The sequence below is a fragment of the Apus apus genome, chromosome 13 (genome assembly GCF_020740795.1).
Source record: "Apus apus isolate bApuApu2 chromosome 13, bApuApu2.pri.cur, whole genome shotgun sequence".
NCBI classification, from domain to species: domain Eukaryota; kingdom Metazoa; phylum Chordata; class Aves; order Apodiformes; family Apodidae; genus Apus; species Apus apus.
Window position 1 is genome coordinate 9,085,176 of NC_067294.1, and position 16,567 is coordinate 9,101,742.

Genomic DNA, 16,567 nt, shown 5'->3' on the forward strand with positions numbered 1-16,567 from the left:
GAAACCTGAGGGCACAGAGTGTCCGGCTAGAGGGGAGCTGAGGGCACAGGCTTGCCAGCGGGCTGTGTCCCAGCGTGCTAGAGCTAAGAGGAGGGTCTGGGGTGCAGGGAACGGCCCAGCACGTGCAGTCTCCGGGGTGCAGGGTCCCCTGGCAAGGGCAGCACAGGATGCCAGTCCCCGGCGCTGAGGGGTGGAGGATGGCGCGGGCTGCGGGGGCAGAGCCGGGGCTGCGGGTCCTCGGGGTGCAGGACCCCGCGGGCGAGCCGTCAGCGGGGGCAGCCCGAGGCGGGGGCGATGCTGTCCGCACCCCGGGGGTGCCGGCGCGGTGCCCGGCGGCGCAACCAGCAGGGGCGCCCCGGGGGCGCCCCGAGGGCGCAGCGGGGGCCGGGGCGGGGGCGGGGGCCGGGCTGGGGGGGCGGAGGGTGGGGGGGCCGCCGTTCGCGGCGCTAGGACCGGGCGCGGCGGCGGGCGGAGCCTCCCCGCCGCTCGCCCCTCCGCCCGGCCGCTGCGGCAGTGTCTCGGAGGCGGGCAGGCGGCCGGTCCCTCCGGTCCCCCCGGCAGCATCCCGGCCCCGCCATGGCTGGCGTCGGCTTCGCGGCGCACCGCCTGGAGCTGCTCGCCTCCTACCAGGACGTGATCGGCGAGGACAGCCCCACCGACTGGTGAGCGCGCCCGTCGCCGCCGCCCCTTTGTCCCCGCCGCCGCCGCCGCCCTTTGTGCACGGAGCCGCCCGGTAACACCGGCCGCGCCCCGCGCTGCGCCCCCCGCCGCACCGGGCCCGCGGTGCCGGGAGCTCCGGCACACAAAGGCGGGCGGGGCGGTGGGGGATGTGCCCGGCCCGCTGCCCCCGGTGCCCGCACCTGCCCGCCGCACCGGGCCGGGGCGCGGTCCCCGCTTTGTCTGCGCTGGGCCGGCACGTGCGAGCGCCGGGACCCGCCGCCCCCGAGAGCCCCCGGCGCAGACCGACCTCCCGGCCCGGCGGCGAGCGTGGGGAGTGGGGGATCCGCGCACGGCGGGGAGGGCCCGGGGTCCCCCAGCTGCTGGGCCCGGCCCCGGGTCCCCCGCTATTGTCTGCAGCCGGAGCCGCGGGCAGGGGCGCCCCGGGGCGGGGGGGGCGAGGTTGGGGATCGCGATGCCTCCAACCCGGGCCCCTCCCGGCTGCACCCGGCGGTGCCCCGGCAGCGGGCGGCACCTTTACCCCGCGGAGCGAGGCCCGCGGCCGCGGGGACTCCGCGCATCCCTCCCCGGCCCCCTTGTCCCCGGCCCCCCCATCTCCCCGGGTGCCCGATCCTCGGGGGACCACCCTACCAGGCTGGGGCTGTAGTGGGCTCGGGGTAGGGGGTGGCTTCCCCATTGGGACCCTCTGGGATGCCTTGCCCAGCCTGCACCCCGCGGGCTGGGCACCCCGTGCTGCGGGTGCCAGGGCCCGGCCAGATCCAGGCCCCTCTGCGGCTGACACAGGAGCCCGCGGGGGGGCATCTCCCCACAGACACCCCTATTCTGCCAGTGCCCACCCGCATCTCCCAAGTCCCACTCGGCTGCTGTGGGCCTGGCCTGGACCGTTGCTCCCCTGGAACCCCTCCTCGCCCCTCTGGGATGCTGCCAGCACCCTGGGGTGCAGCTGGCAGGGCAGAGCCGGGGTGCTGGGTGCATGCTGTGCATTCTGCTCTGTCCGGGGGGTGTGTGTGCCATGCACCCACTGCCCACCTGGGGGACACCCAGCCAGGGTGCACCCACCCCCCCAGCCGGGATGCCCACCACCTATAGCCAGGCCCCTGCTCTCGGGGCAGGGCTGGGAGCCCCCTGGGCTGCGAGGGCCTGGGCAGGTCCTGCTCCCCACCAGCCCTGGGTCTCCTAAGGGCGCTGTGGGCGAGTGTGGTGCATGTTGCTGGCCAGGAGGCAGCTGTCAGCCCTGGGCACATCTTGCTTCCCAGTATCCGCTGCAAAGGAGCCCTCCTTGCCAAAGCTGCTGAGAGTAGCACAAACGGTTCCCAGGAAGGCGAGTGCTGGGGCCAGGCCTCCCCACCAACTCCCCCTTCCAGCACTGAGCCCTGGCTGGGCAGCGGTCACCCCCCCACACCCCAATACATGGGGCTGAGCTCACCCCATCGTCCCCAGCCTCTCCATCCCATGGGCACCAGGCGTGCCTGGCACTCGGTGCCAGTGGAAGCAGCATCCCTGCTGCAGGGCCTGGTGCCTGGGTGTGGGATAAAGGGTGATGCTGGGGAGGGGCTACATTGGGCAGGGGTGATAGGAACCGTCCTCTGGTGGTGGCCCAGCCTGGCTGAGCCAGGGGCTGTAAGGATACTGTGCCGGAGCCCAGCCATGGGCTGGTGCCCAGGGATGCCGTTCTTTCGCCCAGCCGGGATCCCTGTGTTTAGTCTGGGATTCCCCCCTGCCTTGAGCCTGGTCCTGGAGGGTCCGAGCATCCCCTCCCCCTGCCCGGCCCCGCGGAGGCTGCTGGGGCCCATTACTCGATCGGAAAGGAATTTGGTGCTGCTTTCTGAGCACGCCGACTCCCTGGAGCTCCCAGCCACATTGGAAACACATGTGCCCAGGCTGGGGAGGGTGGGCTGGGGCGATACTTCCCCTTCCCAGCTGTGGTGAGGGGAGCATCCAGCCGCGGTTCTCCCAGGTGCTGGCACCCATGAGCGCTGCTCAGGCGAGCAATGGGGCCATGCAAGGGCAGTGGGGCTGCTGTCCCCTTGGTAGGGTGATGGAGGATCCTTGCTGGAGTTCCCCGGCTGCAGGCAGCCCTCCTTCCTGCTCCCTCGGGTGACCCACATTCGCAGAGGGGTTGGAAGGGGGTCGTATGGGCTGGATGAAGGGATTAAAGCCTGTAGAAGGGGGTAAGTGATGCATGATGCTGCCTGCACCCACTCTGGCACAGCTGGTCCAGGCTGCCAGGGCTTGTGGTGATGCTGTTGGGCTGTGGGTCCCTGGGGGCACCCTCGGAGATGCTGCTGATCCCTGCACAGCCCTGCTGGCCCCTAGACTGGAAATGTCTGGATCCTCCATGCCAGCGTGGGTCAGTCTGTGCTACTGGGCTGCGTGCAGGACAGGGCTCTGTTTCTGTGGTGATGGGGTTATGGGACCCTGCTGAGCCCTGGCTGCCTTGGGAGCACCCCTGGGTGCAGGTAGCAGCACCGTGCTTGGATGACAGCCTGCATGGCAGGGTTCTGGGGTGGGGAGAGCAGAGGCAGTGGTTGCCCTCAGCACCCACTCACAGGCTTCCCAGGCAGTGATGCCATGGTTCTGCCCTACTTATTTCCTCCCCTCTGCAGCCGGCTCCATCCCACCCTGCAAGCCCCAGCCCCTCCCTGTGGCTTCCCCAAACTACTGCTGTCACCCCCCATTCCTGGAGGATTGCAGGAGGACCCCCAGGCCGGGGCTCTGGTTGCAGGCAGGGGCCACGGTTGCAGGCAGGGGCTGCATATGCTGGACTTCCTCAGCACAGGCATTGCAGCCGGTGCTTTGCAGCTGCTTTCTGGGTTCCAGGCTGGAATCTGGCGCCGGCTGGGGCAGCTGATTAGCGGGATCGGGATGTACGGATTAAAGTAAATCTTGTTGGTGCAATTAACTGCGTCCTGCTGCCAGGGACTCGGGGCGGTGGGTGCCGGGGGGGGGAGGCCCCCTCTGTGTTAGGCACCCACCTGCCTGTTTTTCAGCTTCTGGGGTCTGCAGCCCTGGTTTGGGGGTGGCTCTGCCTGTAGGGGCCCCTGATTCCCATCCCGAGCTCAGCCTCCATCTGGAAGGTGGGATCTGGGGTGAGGGTGGCTCTGCCAGCACCACAGGGCTTCTGGCACTCTGGCAAGCACCACATGGGTGCCACCAGCCCAGTGCTGATTGGCAGAGCTGCCTGCCCACCGTGGTGCACGGAAGGGGGCTCCAGCACGGGTGGCCCCAGCTTTCCGGGCACAGTGTGTGATGGTGGCAGGCAGGTTTGGGTGCCTGCCAGGCCCCGCAGGTCCCCGCTGCCTGCCTGCCTCCCCCGCTCCCCTCTGCTAATCACCTCATCATCAGGGCGAGTTGCATCCCAGCTGGGATGGGGGGGTTGCCATGACAATGGAGGATGCCGGTTGCCTAGCAACGTCCATCCCCTCGCCCACCTGCCCTGGACCGATTCGGTACACAACCTTTCCCCCACCCCGCCCATAGCTGACTGCACACCCCTGGGGAGGTGCAGGCTGGTGGGGGTCCCTGTGATGCCTCAAGGGGGGCTGGCCAGGGCATGGCAGGAGTGAGAGGGGGTTTCCCATCCGCCGGGAATGGTTTCCAAGGAACAGTCTCCATGACAGCCCCATCACACCCTGGCGGCACATTGATTTGCTGCTGCTGGTACTTCAGCATCCTCCCCCAGCCTGGTGCCTGCCGGGCTGGTGGCTCACGCAGGCAGGCACGTGAGAAGCCCCAAGTTCCCTGTGGAGGCACAGGGCTGTCCCAAAGCTGGTCAGTAACTGGTGGGGTCGGGGGGGGACAGGGATGGATGGACAAGGAGCTGCGAGGCTGTGGTGACTGGCAGCACGGCATGGCAGCCTGTGGGTGACATCACCCAGCTGTTCCCCGTGCCCGGGTGGCCCTTCTGTCCCCAACCTTGGGACCCTGCCCCACAGCTGCCTGCCAGCGAGGACTGGAGTAGTCTCTGCCTTCAGTCCTGTCTGCACTGCCTGGCAGACTGGCCTCTTGCAGTGGTGATGGGCAAGGGGTTGGGGAGGCTGTGTGGCAGCTTGGGGACACATGACCTTTCCCCTGGGACCTGCTCTGACCTCAGTGTTAGCAGGATGGGAAGATGAGGAGCCAGTCCATTCTCCTCCTGGCCATGGCTTACCCACACTGTCTCCCCAGGGCCCTCTACACATATGAGGATGGCTCCGATGACCTGAAGCTGGCAGCATCAGGAGGTAAGGTCCCCTATCCCCACAGCCAGCTCGGCTCTGCTGGCGTTTTCCCTGGCACCCATCCTGGTGCCAGGTGGATGTAGGTTGATAGTGCTGTGCCAGGTGGAGGTTTGCTGGAACTGTCGGGCCACTTTGAGATCCAGAAGGTGATGTATGGCTTCTGCAGTGTCAAGGACCCCCAGGCTGTGCTCCCCAAATATGTCCTCGTCAACTGGGTGAGTGAAGGGGCAGGCTGTGGGTGGCTATGCCCACCAAGGCTGCTGTATTGGCAGGGGCATGGTTGGTGGAGGATCCCGTGGTGGCTGGGAGGATGCAGGGGCCCCACAGTCCTGCTACCTCATGGTGTCCAGCGGGGTGGGGGGTCACCCTGCCACCCCTCCCTGGCTCAGCCCCTCCTGGGTTGCTACAGGTGGGTGAGGACGTGCCGGATGCCCGCAAGTGTGCCTGTGCCAGCCACGTGGCCAAGATTGCTGAGTTCTTCCAGGTGGGTGACGCTCGAGAGGTGGACAGTGCTGCCAAGGCACTGACCTCAGTCCCTGACAGCTGCTTGCCCTCAGGGTGTGGATGTCATTGTCAATGCCAGCAGTGTGGAGGACATCGACCCAGGGGCCATCGGGCAGCGGCTCTCCAATGGGCTGGCCCGTGTCTCCAGCCCGGTGCTGCACCGCCTGCGGCTGCGGGAGGACGAGAACGCCGAGCCCGTGGTAATGTCCCCATGGCAGCCGTGGCGATGGTTGCAGGGCATCCCTCCCGCCCAGGGTTCCTCTTTGCTATAGCCCGTCACCCCCTGTACCACTTACTGTTATTCCCCCTGGCTGATCCCAGCCCCTCCGCCCCTCCTGCCTCTCCTCCGTCCCAGGGCACCACTTACCAGAAAACCGATGCCACCGTGGAGATGAAGCGGCTCAACCGGGAGCAGTTCTGGGAACAGGCCAAGGTGGGGTACAGGGGGGAGCAGCTGGTGGCCCTGGGGAGTGGGGTGAGCTATTGGTGGGCTGACATCCTTCATCCCCCCCCTTCTCCTCCACCAGAAAGAGGAGGAATTACGTAAGGAGGAAGAGCGGAAAAAGGCTCTGGACGCCCGGCTGCGGTTTGAGCAGGAGAGGATGGAGCAGGAGCGGCTGGAGCAGGAGGAGCGGGAGCGGCGCTACCGGGAGCGGGAGGAGCAGATCGAGGAGCACAGGCACGGCAGGGACTGGGGGAGCCAAGATGTTTGGGGGGGATAGCTGTGCACGTGCTGCCAGTGGCTGGGTGGGCTCATGGGGTGGAGCTGGGGCAAGGGCTGGCGGGAGCTGGTGCCCAGCCCCTCTCCCATGCCCCTGTCGCAGGAGGAAGCAGCAGAGCATGGAGGCGGAGGAGGCCCGGCAGCGCCTGAAGGAGCAGTCCATCTTCGTAAGTGCCGTGTGGTGGGCCGGGGTCAGAGCTGGAGCTGCTGCCCAGCATCACTCCTGGGGAAGGGCTTTTCCCAGCTGGGTTCCCAGGTTGTCCTTGGGCTGGGGGATGATGCTGCATCTCTTTGCAGGGGGATCAGCAAGAGGAGGACGACAGACAGCAGCTCAGGAAATCAGAGTCAGAGGTGGAGGTGAGTGTGGCAGCGGCCATGCCCAGTGCTGGTCTTTGCTCCTCAGCCAGCAGTGCCTACAGCTGGATAGGGACCCAGCTGGAGGGTGGTCCTCCATCCCCACACCACCGGAGCAGTGGGTCTCAGCCTCCCCTGTCCCTGCAGGAGGCTGCTGCCATCATTGCTCAGCGGCCCGACAACCCCCGGGATTTCTTCAAGCAGCAGGAGCGGGTGGCATCGGCCAGCTGTGATGCCATCTCGCCAGGCAGCCACAGGACAGGTGAGGGGATGGGGGGCTGGGACTGCAGGCACTGGGGGGGCATGGAGAGACCCAGGGTGGGGGGAACTGCAGAGCAGGTGAGTGCAGTGCCACCAGGGCTCCCTGTAGCTTAGCAGGTCACAGCAAGATCTGGAGAGGGCCAGGGCTGTACTGTGGGGAGGGGGTGTCCTCTCTGCCCTCCCTGGCACCATGGCTGTGGGTGCTGGGGGTACAAGGACAGCAGAAAGTTGTCCTGATACGCTGTGCCACCATCACCACCACTGCCACCACACCTCATGTGGCCCTCACTGCTGGGGCAGCTTGGCAGGGGCTGGATGCTGGGGTGTCTTCAGCAAGGGGGGCTCTCGTCCTGCTCCTGGCTGGGTGTCATCAACTCACCCATCATGGCATGGTGCTGGCAGCCGCGCGGGCAGCGTGGTCAGTGCAGCAGGGCTGGGCACCTGGAGGTCTGGGGGTGGCTTGGGAAGAAAACTCATCCCACCTGGGCAGCTGAAAAGGCAGGAGTGACTGGGGCAGGTGTGGGGCACCCAGCTGGCCTGAGTGCTCCATGGGCAGGTTGGTCTGCCCCACAGTTCGGGGGTCCAGTCCTGGAACTCTTGTTGCAGCTCTAGGGCAAGAGCTGGCTGTCCTGGTGGGCACCTCCACTGGTGGGACCATGTCATGTGCTGGGAGTTATGCTGGGGTGCTGTGGGTCTGTGCCGGGGGCTGACCTGTGGTGTCTGTTCTTGCTGTGTGGTCGTGCCATGGGTTGTGCCATGGGCTGTGCCATTGGCTGTGCTGTGGGGCAGTGCCTCAGCGCTGTGCTGTGGGTCGTGCTGTGGGCTGTGTGTTGGGGCTGTGCCGTGGGGCCGTGCTGTGGGTTGTGCCGTGGGTTGTGCTGTGGGGCCATGCTGTGCCTGAGCAGATAGTTGGTGCCATGGCTGTGTCCTGACGTCTCCACCCAGGCAGGCAGCATTGCCTCTCATCCTTCTCGCCTGTTGTCTTTCCATCCTCTTGTCCTGCCATCCTCCTGCCCCACCATCCTCCTGCCCCCCTGTCGATGTTACCTCCTGTCCCACTGTCCTCCCATCCCCATGCTCCAGTGACCCGGCCCCACCGTGGCTGCGCTGAGCAGGGACTGACCCATCTCTTTGATCTCTCTCTCTCTCCGTCCGTCTGTCTGTCTTTCTCTCGGCAGGTCGTCTGCACTGTCCTTTCATAAAGACAGCTGACAGTGGGCCGCCTTCTTCCTCCTCCTCCTCATCCTCCCCCCCACGGACCCCCTTCCCCTATATCACCTGCCACCGCACCCCAATCCTCTCCTCTTTCTTCCCATGTAGGTAGCTGGGAGCCCCCAGGCACACAGCTCTGGGGGGCTGAGCCATGGGCAGCTGCCCCACAGCCCACCCCAGCCCCACGGCACACTGGAGCGACAGCAGAGGCAGCGACCCTCCTGTGGGCACCATGAGGGGGCTGCACACCGAGGCAGGGGGCGCACCTGCATCCACAGGCACCCTGCACACCCCATCTGGGGCCAGCCCCATGGTGGGCTCTTTGCCCCTGGGGTGGTGAGGATACGAAAGGCTGTGCCCATGGGGCAGGTTGTGTCTGTGGTACAGGGAGGGGACACTGGGCGGGATGCGTCTGTGGGACAGACGGGGACTGGGCAGAGCTGTGCCCAAGGAGGTGATGCTCTGCCATGGGATGAAGCTGGCTGTGCCCATGGGATAGACAGACACAGGGCAGGCTCTGCTCATGTGGCAGAAGGGGACAGGACAGACTGTGCCCTGGACCATGCAGGACAGCACTCATGGGGCAGCGCAAGTTGGAAAAGACTTTGTCAAGGAGCATGTGGGGCTGTGCCAAAGGGGCAGAAGGGGACCGACAGTGCCTGGGGCCATGTGGGGCTGTGTGCCCCTCCGAGCTGGGGTGAGCAAGACACAGGACTGTGCCTGCAAAGGTGAGGCTGTGCCAGGACCCAGCTGGGTGATATGTGAGCATGGCCAGCATGCACCACGGCAGGTATGGGGCTGCCCATCCCAGTCCCTGGCAGGCGTGGGGGCTACAGCTGTGTGGGGCCAGTGGGGATGCCCAGAGTGGGGCATGGTGGCTACTGCACCCATGGGTGCCCCTGCCCAGCCACCACAGGAGGGGACAACACAGTGGCAGGTACATGGTGACGTGCATCAGAGACATCACGGCTGGGTTGATGTGGGGCAGAAAAGCAGGAGCGGCAGTGAAGTGCTGGTCTCCCCCCACCATGTGAGCAGCCCCCCCACTCCACCCGTCTCCCTTGTCCACAGGCAGCCAGCCGGACGCCTTCCGCAAGGCCTGGGCAGGGGGCTGCAGCCCCTGCGAGCCCAGCCCGGCCGCCACGCCGCCGGGCCAGCCGGCCACCCGTGCACCGGGTGATGAGACGCCCGCAACGCCCAAAGGTGGGCGCAGGGCTGGGGCTGCCGGGCCCTGCCTGGGGCTGCCCCGTGCATCCCCCCATGTCCACACTGCGCATCCCCTGCTGCAGCCCCTGCTGCAGCCCTGCCAGCCCCCCTCGCATGGCTCAGTGTATCTGTGCTGTCCCATCTGCTTCCCGCCGTGTATGCTGCGCCATCTCTGCTGTGTCCGCCGGTGCCTCCCCGCCGTCTCTGCTGCTTCCCCCCCCCAGTGCAACCATGCTGTCATTGTTGTATCCCTGCTGTCCCCAGTGCATTTGCTAACACCAGTGCATCCCTGTTGTCTCTGCTGCACACCCCCCCTCCCCATGCAGCATCCCTATCTCTGGTGCATTGGCCCAGCTGGTGCATTTCCATCACCAGTGCATTTTCTGGTCCATGCACACCCACCATCTCCACAGCATCACCCCAGCACAGCCCCGCTGGCTCTGCTGCATCCCCCAGTGTGACTGCCCAACCTGCATCATCCCCCAGTACATCCCTGGCAGCATTGCTGCTTCCCTCTCTGCATCCCCACTGTCCCACTGCATCCCCAGTACATCCCAAGCAGCTCTGCTGCAGTCCCTGTATGTCCCTGCTACATCTCCTACTGGCCCCTTTGCATCCTCTGGTATGTCCCAGTTTTCCTTTCCGCACTTTCCCAGTGCACCCCTCCCCATCTCCCCCCTGTGCCTCCCACCCCAGCAGGGCTTAGCCACCTCCCTCCCAAGGGATCACTTTGCCCCTCACCCTCATGTCCCCTTGAATGCCATTTGTCCCTCCCTGCCCAGCTGCTTCCACCCATCCCCAAAGCATCTCCCAAAGGACCCCACAGACCAGCCCAAAGGACAAACATTCCCCCCACACACCAGCTGCAACCCTATCCCTGGGTGTCACTCAGCCCTGGATGAGGAGGGCGGTCTGTCCCCACTAACTGCTATCCCCCCTACTTTGCAGACTCCCCCAGCCCCAGTGCCCAGGAGGCCGGCCCAGCCACCCCTGAGCAGCACTGGCCCTTCCCAGGGCCTGAGGACAAGGCCACCGAGCCCCCCGGGAATGAGCCCAGCACCAGGCCAGAGTGGACAGCAGGGGGTGACACCCTGGGGGATCTGGTGACCCTGGAGCCCACCGAGCCCTCCCTGTCACCTGCGCCTGCCGAGCCCCAGCCTGGGGATACCCCCAACCCTGAGAGCCTCATCGACCTGTGGCAGAGTGATGAGGCGACCCCCCCAGCTGCCTGGCCCCTGCCTGCTGCCCCAGTCCCTGAGGGTCCCCCAGCTGCACTGCCCGATGAGGGGCCTCTACTGAGCCTGGATGAGCTGCCTGAGCCCCCTGCCACCTTCTGTGATGCTGAGCAGGAGGAGGAGGAGGAAGCAGGTGGCAGGGAGGACCCCCAACCCCGGGGGCTCGGCTGCCAGCATACTCCCCAGGAGGACGCCCTAGGTCGAGAGACACCCCCTATCACCAATGGGGAGATGGCCCCCAAGGATGGGACACCAGGTCGTGGGGAGCAGGTGAGCATCACTGGAGAGGGGCAGTGTCAGAGGGATGACAAGGTGGTTGGGATGGGGGGGGAAAGTCCTGACTACCTGACCCCCCCACCTCACCCCAGGCCAGCGAGGGCTACTTCAGCCAGTCCCAAGAGGAGGAGGTGCCCCCCACTGAGGAGCCATCGGCCAAAGCCCCCCAGCCTGTCTTCTACAACAAGCCCCCAGGTGAGTGGGAATGGTGAGGGGGAGGTCTGTCCCTCCATGGGGCACCCCACACCACCTTGACACAGACACACCCCCCAGCCCCCCTCCCCATGGGGCACCCCATGTGGCCCTGACACCCCACCACCCCCCTGCCCTTGTCCCCCAGAGATCGACATCACATGCTGGGACACAGACCCCCTACCTGAGGAGGAGGAGAGCTTCGGGGGGGACCTGTAAGCCCGGGCCCTGCTGCCGGCACAGGCAGCCTGCCCCGGCCGGCGCGGGGCACAGGGGGGCTGCAGCTGGGGGCCAGGCTGCCCCCCTTGCCCTGCCAGGGCCCTGCAGGATGAGGCCGCCAGGTGGGGGCTGCCCCGCTGCGCCCCAGCCCCGGGGCACCTTTTACAGCCCCCCCATCTCTTTCTCTTTTTTAAGTTGTCGGTAGGAGCCGTGTCAGCCCCCCCCTTAGCAGTCGTCCCCCCCCTGCTGCCCCAGTGCCCCTTCAGGGAGTGGGGGACACGCTTGCATCCCCTGCCCGGCTGTGGGATGGGGTCCTCGGTCTCTCTATGCCCCCCCCGGGAGCCCCCCTCATACTTTGCACGAGTTAAAAGAAAAAAAACCACAAAAATGGATTAATAATAATAAATGAATATGGCAATAAAGTGACCCACCCGAGGCAAGGCTGCGGCCAGCAGTGCCCCCCCCCCCAACCCCCCCAAAACCTCGGCAGGGAGCTGGCATGGGGCTTTTGCTCTCCCCCCCTCCTTCCTTGCCGGGAGCCCCTTTCCCCTCCCCCAGCTTGGCCCCTGCTTGGCCCCTCTCTCCCCTTCCCCCTTACAGTAACTGTTTTTGGAAAGCACAAGTTCTGTACCGGCAGTGTGCTCATGTCTGTTAATAAATAAAGCGACTCCCACGGGGGCTGCAGCCTGCTGGGGGGTACTGGGGAGGGCTGGAGTTGGGGGGGGGGCCACCACCCCAGGGTGGTCCTGTGATGCCAGCCTGCCAGGAGGCAAACCCGAGCCACAAACTTTTATTCTCAAACTGTAACAAACAAAAAATTTAAGAAACAGAGAGCAGAAGTCCCCAGCACCCCCAGCCATGGGGGTCCGGCAGGGGCCAGAGGGGGAACCAGCCCCTTCCGCGCCGGCAGCGATGGCCTGTGCCAGGGCAGGCGTCCCCAGGGTGACGCGGGCAACCAAAACCAACCCCCCAAGGTGCCAGAGGGGCAACCACACCAAGGTCCGGGGGTCCCCTGGGCCCGCCGTTAGACAGCGGTAGTCCTGCCGAAAAGGGGCATGGAGACCGGGAGGTGCCAGGGTCCCGGCTCGTACGTGTCCCTGCTGCTGAGCTCTGAGTCCGTCCAGCTGGGAAACATGCGGGGGGAGCACTCTGCCTGCAGGTAGAGGTCCGGGCAGGCAGGGCTGGGGCTGGCTGAGCGGGGCAGGTGCAGCGCCGACCCGTAGCCGGCGTTCAGGAAAAGAGGTTTGTAGCTGGGGGGCTGCTCCTGCTTCTCCAGCCGCTCGTGGCTCAGGAAGGGGGTGTTGATTTTACGGTAGAGCCCCCGTGTGTCCATCAGCACCTCGCTGTACGGCGGGGGGGGCTCTGCCATCAGCAGTGCCTCCTCATAGCACGGTGGCTTCGACAGGTCTGACTCTGCAAGGCAAAGCCCCCCCCCCGGGCCCCCGCTGCCGTCAACGCTGTGCCCTGGCTCTCGTGCCCTATCCCCCCAAAAAAAGGGGGAGGCGCGGGCTCTGGGGATGCTGAGAGCCCTTCCCTGCTCCTTACCGTGCCGGCAGCTCCAGGGCCGGGGGGGTGGGATGTGGTGGGGGTGATGATGGTGGGGCTCGAGGCGGAGGCGGTGGGGAATGGCGATGCCGGGGGGGCTGCCCCCGTAACCCTCGTAGTGCAGCGGCTCCAGCTCCAGCGCGCGCAGGCTCTGCTCCCGCAGCCGCTCCTCCTGCTGCCGCTTCACCCGCCGCCGCAGGTAGCTGCAGAAGCAGCACAGCAGCACGATGAGCCCCCAGATGAGCCAGAAGCCCGCAAAGCAGGTGAGGAAGGTGTAGGTGCCCTGGGACATCACCATCTTGGCTGCCGGCCCCGGGGAAAGGCCCCGGCCACTCCCTGCCCTTGGGGTGGGGGACGGGATGCTCAGGGCGGCGGCAGGGCCAGGCTGGGACCCGATGCTGTCAGGGCCACCGAGGGCATCTCCCCAGGCTGTGCCCAGCGGTGTCTCCTCCGGTCCGTGGGCACCTGCCGTCAGGGGTCCGTCCTCCCCATGGAGCTGGGGGGAGCTGGAGCGGGTGGGTCAGGCCTGGGTGCGCTGGGCGGGCAGTGGGGCAGGGGGTCGGCGGGGTGGGCGGTGGGGGGACAGGGTCGACAGGGTCCCGCTGCCCATCGCTGGGAGGGGGCCGCTGGGGAGGGGGCCCTGTAACGAGACAGACGCGAGGGTGAGCACGGCGGGGATGCGGCTGCCCCGTTCCCATGACGACTAGCTCCACATGCGCGGCGGCACCCGCAGCCGAGCCGTTCCCGGCCCCACGCGCGCCCCCGCCATCGCCCCCACGGCTGCAAACCCACAAGCCCCCCCCAGCACCCCGCCACGGCGCTGCCAGGCACCCCATGGCAGGAGACAGATGCTGTGGCTCCTCGGTCAAGGGGTGTCCATGCCCCTCCTGCCCTCCCAGCACACCCCAAAACACCTGCAGAGCCTGGGCAGCTCAGTGCCCACACTGCCCCAAAGTGGGGTGCCCTGGGGTGTCCCAGGGAGGAAGAGGGATGCGTGTCTCGCTGACTGTGGCACATGGCACTGGTGGGAGCACGTGCACCACAGCCATGGTTGGCCTCATGGCCAACAGTCAGAGTAAGGGGATGGTGGCACCCTGACATGGCGATGCCAGACAGAGATGGTGGCGATGGGAACCGTCATCCCTGCCAGGTCCCTGCCTTTAGGCAGGCTAATGGCTCGGTGCTCACAGGTGGGCACATAAGCACCCACCAGGATTATCGCTATGGTGTGGGAGAGGATGGGCTCGCAGGGAGGAGGGGGAGCACAGAGGTGCCACTGCTCCCACATACTATCCCTGTGAAGGGATGCGGGGTCCCTGGCCACTTCAGAGGGCAGAGCCACACTGCTGGCGAGGGGACCGTGGAAGCGTCACCCTGTGCCGAGGGGGCTGGCAGGGCCACGGGGAGGCAGCAGGGCAGTAGGACCGAACTCAGCCAGGAGAAAGGAGAGGGATGGGGGAAGGAAGGGGCCACGGAGCCCCGGGCACGCTCCGGCGGACAGCGGGGGCTGCTCCATCATGGAGACAAACGCGGGGGCGGAAGACGCGGGTTTGTGGGGAGGGGGTGCCCCTCCCTGGGGCTCCCCAAGCCGCCGCCGCTGCCTGGCTAAGGCCGGCTCGCTGCGGGCAGAGCTCGCCGCCTCCCGCTGCAACAGGCTCCTCCAGGGGGAGCCCCGTGCGGGAAGGGCCGTGGGTCGAGCAGCTGGGTGACGGCCGGGGAGACATCAGGACGGGGCAGGGCGCGCTGGCGGCGCTCAGGACAGGGGGCGTTTGCAGCCGGGGGTGCGGAGGGGGGGTGCGGGTCTGCCGGGTACAGCGATGTGCGGGCTGGGAGACACCCACGCCAGGCGGGGGGGAGCGGACCGGCCGCCTCGGCTGGGAGCAGCCGCCGAGCTGGGCCCCGCCGGTACCCCCGGGCTGCCCCGCCGCCCCCGGCCGCGGCCTGGGCCGCGCTGCCCGCCTCACATCCCCGCCCGCTGCCTCCGGCCGGATGGGGACACCCCGGCGGGGACCTCCCCTCTCCCGGGCGCCGCAGCCCCCTCCTCCTCCTTCGGGGCGCGCGCCTACTGAGGACGGACCGGAGGCGCGCGCGCCCCGGTCCGCGCCGCGCGCCCCCGCCCCGGCTCCCGGTTGCCGGCGGCCCCGCGCGCCCCCGCCCCGGCCCCGCTCCCTCCGCCCCGCGCAACAGGCGGAGGCGCCGCGCCCGCTCCCTCCGCGGCTCCCGTTACCGGCGGCGGCGCACGTGGCTCAGGCGGCGGGCGGCGGCTCCATAGGGCGGCGGCGGCGGGACGGGGGGGGGGGAAACGAGGGGTGAAGGGGGCCCGGTGCGCGCCCGGTGTGCGGCGCCGCCGCCGCCTCCCGGCGCTGCCTTTGTCTCCGGTGAGCGCTCCCGCGCCGCCGCCGCGCACCGCCCCGCCTGGGCACCCGCCCCGCCGCTCCGCTCCGCCCTCGGCTCGGGGAGGGATTCGGTGGGCCCCCCGCACCCCCACCGGGACCCGCCGTACGGGGCGGGGGTAACGGGCTCTGCCACGGGAATCCCTCGCCCCGGGGAACCGGCGGGATGCCGGTGGCGTGAGAGCCATGGCATCCTCGGGGTGGCCGCGGGAGCCCCGCAGGGCGGATGCTGGGGATCCCCGAGTGACAGCCCCACGGTCCGGTCGGGGGGATGGCCCTGTGACACCCCGTGGGGCGATGGCATTGGCTCCCCCCTCTGACAGCCACACACTTGCCCCAGGGGCCGTGGGGTGCCAGGGACTGCTAGCCACCTGCTCCCCGGCGCCAGCCACTGCCTCCATAGAGGTGACGCCAGCACAGCGCAGGGACAGTGGCAGGGAGGGCAGCTCAGCCACCAACGAGTCCTCCATAGCCCACACACCAGGCACTGCAGGGGGACACATGGCTGTTCTGCGCTGGGGTACCAGCCTGGCCCCAAGGGCAGCCGGGGCAGAGGGGACACTGGGTGACATAGATGGAGTCCTGGGGGCACCCCGCACCTCGGCTGGTTGTTCTTGCTCCACAGCAGACCCCTTGCCAGCCTGGCCCAAACACTCGTCCCCTCTGCCAAGCTCCCCAGCTATTTGCTGCTGGGGAGGATGTCACCAGTTGCTCTCTGCTGCACCCAAGGCTGGTGAGCAACATTCCTATGGGAGACCCCCCAGGGCTCCTCTGGCCTGCACCCACCCGAAGGGTGTGAGCACCCACTCTCCCTTGGCTGCACCTTGGTGCCACGGAAGCAGCAGGACCGTGGCTACTGTGCAGAGCTGTGCCAGTCCTGGGCCGTGGTGCCCACTGCCTGCCAGGGCCAAAGGCTGGGGGTGCCCCACGTGGGCCATGACCGTGCCACTGCTTCCTCCCCGTGGGCAGGACTGTGGGCGCACACAGGGCACATTGTTCTGCTTAGGCCTGGCCGGAAGGAATTCCTCCATCGCGGCCAAGGGGTGACCCGGGGAAGCCGGGTGCTGGCATCCCCCTCCCACCACGGCTAAGCGCAGCAGTCCCGGCAGCCAGCCAAGCCTCGCTCAGAGCAGGGCGGTGGTGGTCACATCTCCCCGACCCCCCCGGCTCCAGCCCTGACTCACCTTGCTGGAACTCGTCTCCTGCAATCGGATTTCACAGCGTGGCCACGGCAGCCCTGCCGGGCTGGCTCGATGGTGGTGCCCGAGCAGCACCCAGGGCAGGGAGGGGGCTGTGGCCATGCAGGGGGGCTCGAGCACTCCCTCGGGGCATGGGTACCGCAGAGGCGGGGGGCACGGCCGAGCCCACAGGCATCGTCAGGCCGGGGCAAGGGCAGGCAGGGGGAGCCAGGCCTCCGGCCCCACCAGTGCCGGGGACCGGGAGCTGCCTTCCCTTTCCCTTTCCCCTTCCCCACGGCGGCGGGGGGAGGCAGGCGGGGGAGCGCTCCCCGAGCCACATGGTGGGCTGGAGGAGGAGCCGTTGCCTAGGCAA

The 16,567-nt window shown here is 67.7% G+C and overlaps 2 protein-coding genes across 4 annotated transcripts; one reads left to right on the forward strand and one right to left on the reverse strand.

Annotated features, from left to right (window-relative positions):
* Positions 1 to 532: 532 nt before the first annotated feature.
* DBN1 (drebrin 1) lies at positions 533 to 11,743 on the forward strand. 3 transcript variants are annotated; one of them, XM_051631495.1, is made up of 15 exons: positions 533 to 662; positions 4,846 to 4,901; positions 5,001 to 5,113; positions 5,308 to 5,382; positions 5,456 to 5,602; positions 5,758 to 5,835; positions 5,930 to 6,081; positions 6,227 to 6,290; positions 6,421 to 6,480; positions 6,625 to 6,739; positions 7,917 to 8,054; positions 9,022 to 9,153; positions 10,105 to 10,661; positions 10,760 to 10,862; positions 11,008 to 11,743. In XM_051631495.1, exons 1-15 carry the CDS (start codon positions 577 to 579, stop codon positions 11,076 to 11,078), a joined length of 1,947 nt encoding a protein of 648 aa, XP_051487455.1. In that variant the 5' UTR covers positions 533 to 576; the 3' UTR covers positions 11,079 to 11,743. The 3 variants fall into 3 exon arrangements, with proteins under 3 accessions (XP_051487455.1, XP_051487456.1, XP_051487457.1); XM_051631496.1 differs by lacking the exon at positions 7,917 to 8,054; XM_051631497.1 differs by lacking the exons at positions 7,917 to 8,054; positions 9,022 to 9,153.
* A 120-nt stretch (positions 11,744 to 11,863) lies between these two features.
* On the reverse strand, positions 11,864 to 13,000 carry PRR7 (proline rich 7, synaptic). Its single transcript, XM_051631359.1, has 2 exons — positions 12,624 to 13,000; positions 11,864 to 12,491 (listed from the first exon to the last, which is right to left on the reverse strand). The coding sequence occupies exons 1-2, from the start codon at positions 12,919 to 12,921 to the stop codon at positions 12,103 to 12,105; spliced, it is 687 nt and encodes a 228-aa protein (XP_051487319.1). The 5' UTR covers positions 12,922 to 13,000; the 3' UTR covers positions 11,864 to 12,102.
* Between the last annotated feature and the right edge of the window lie 3,567 nt (positions 13,001 to 16,567).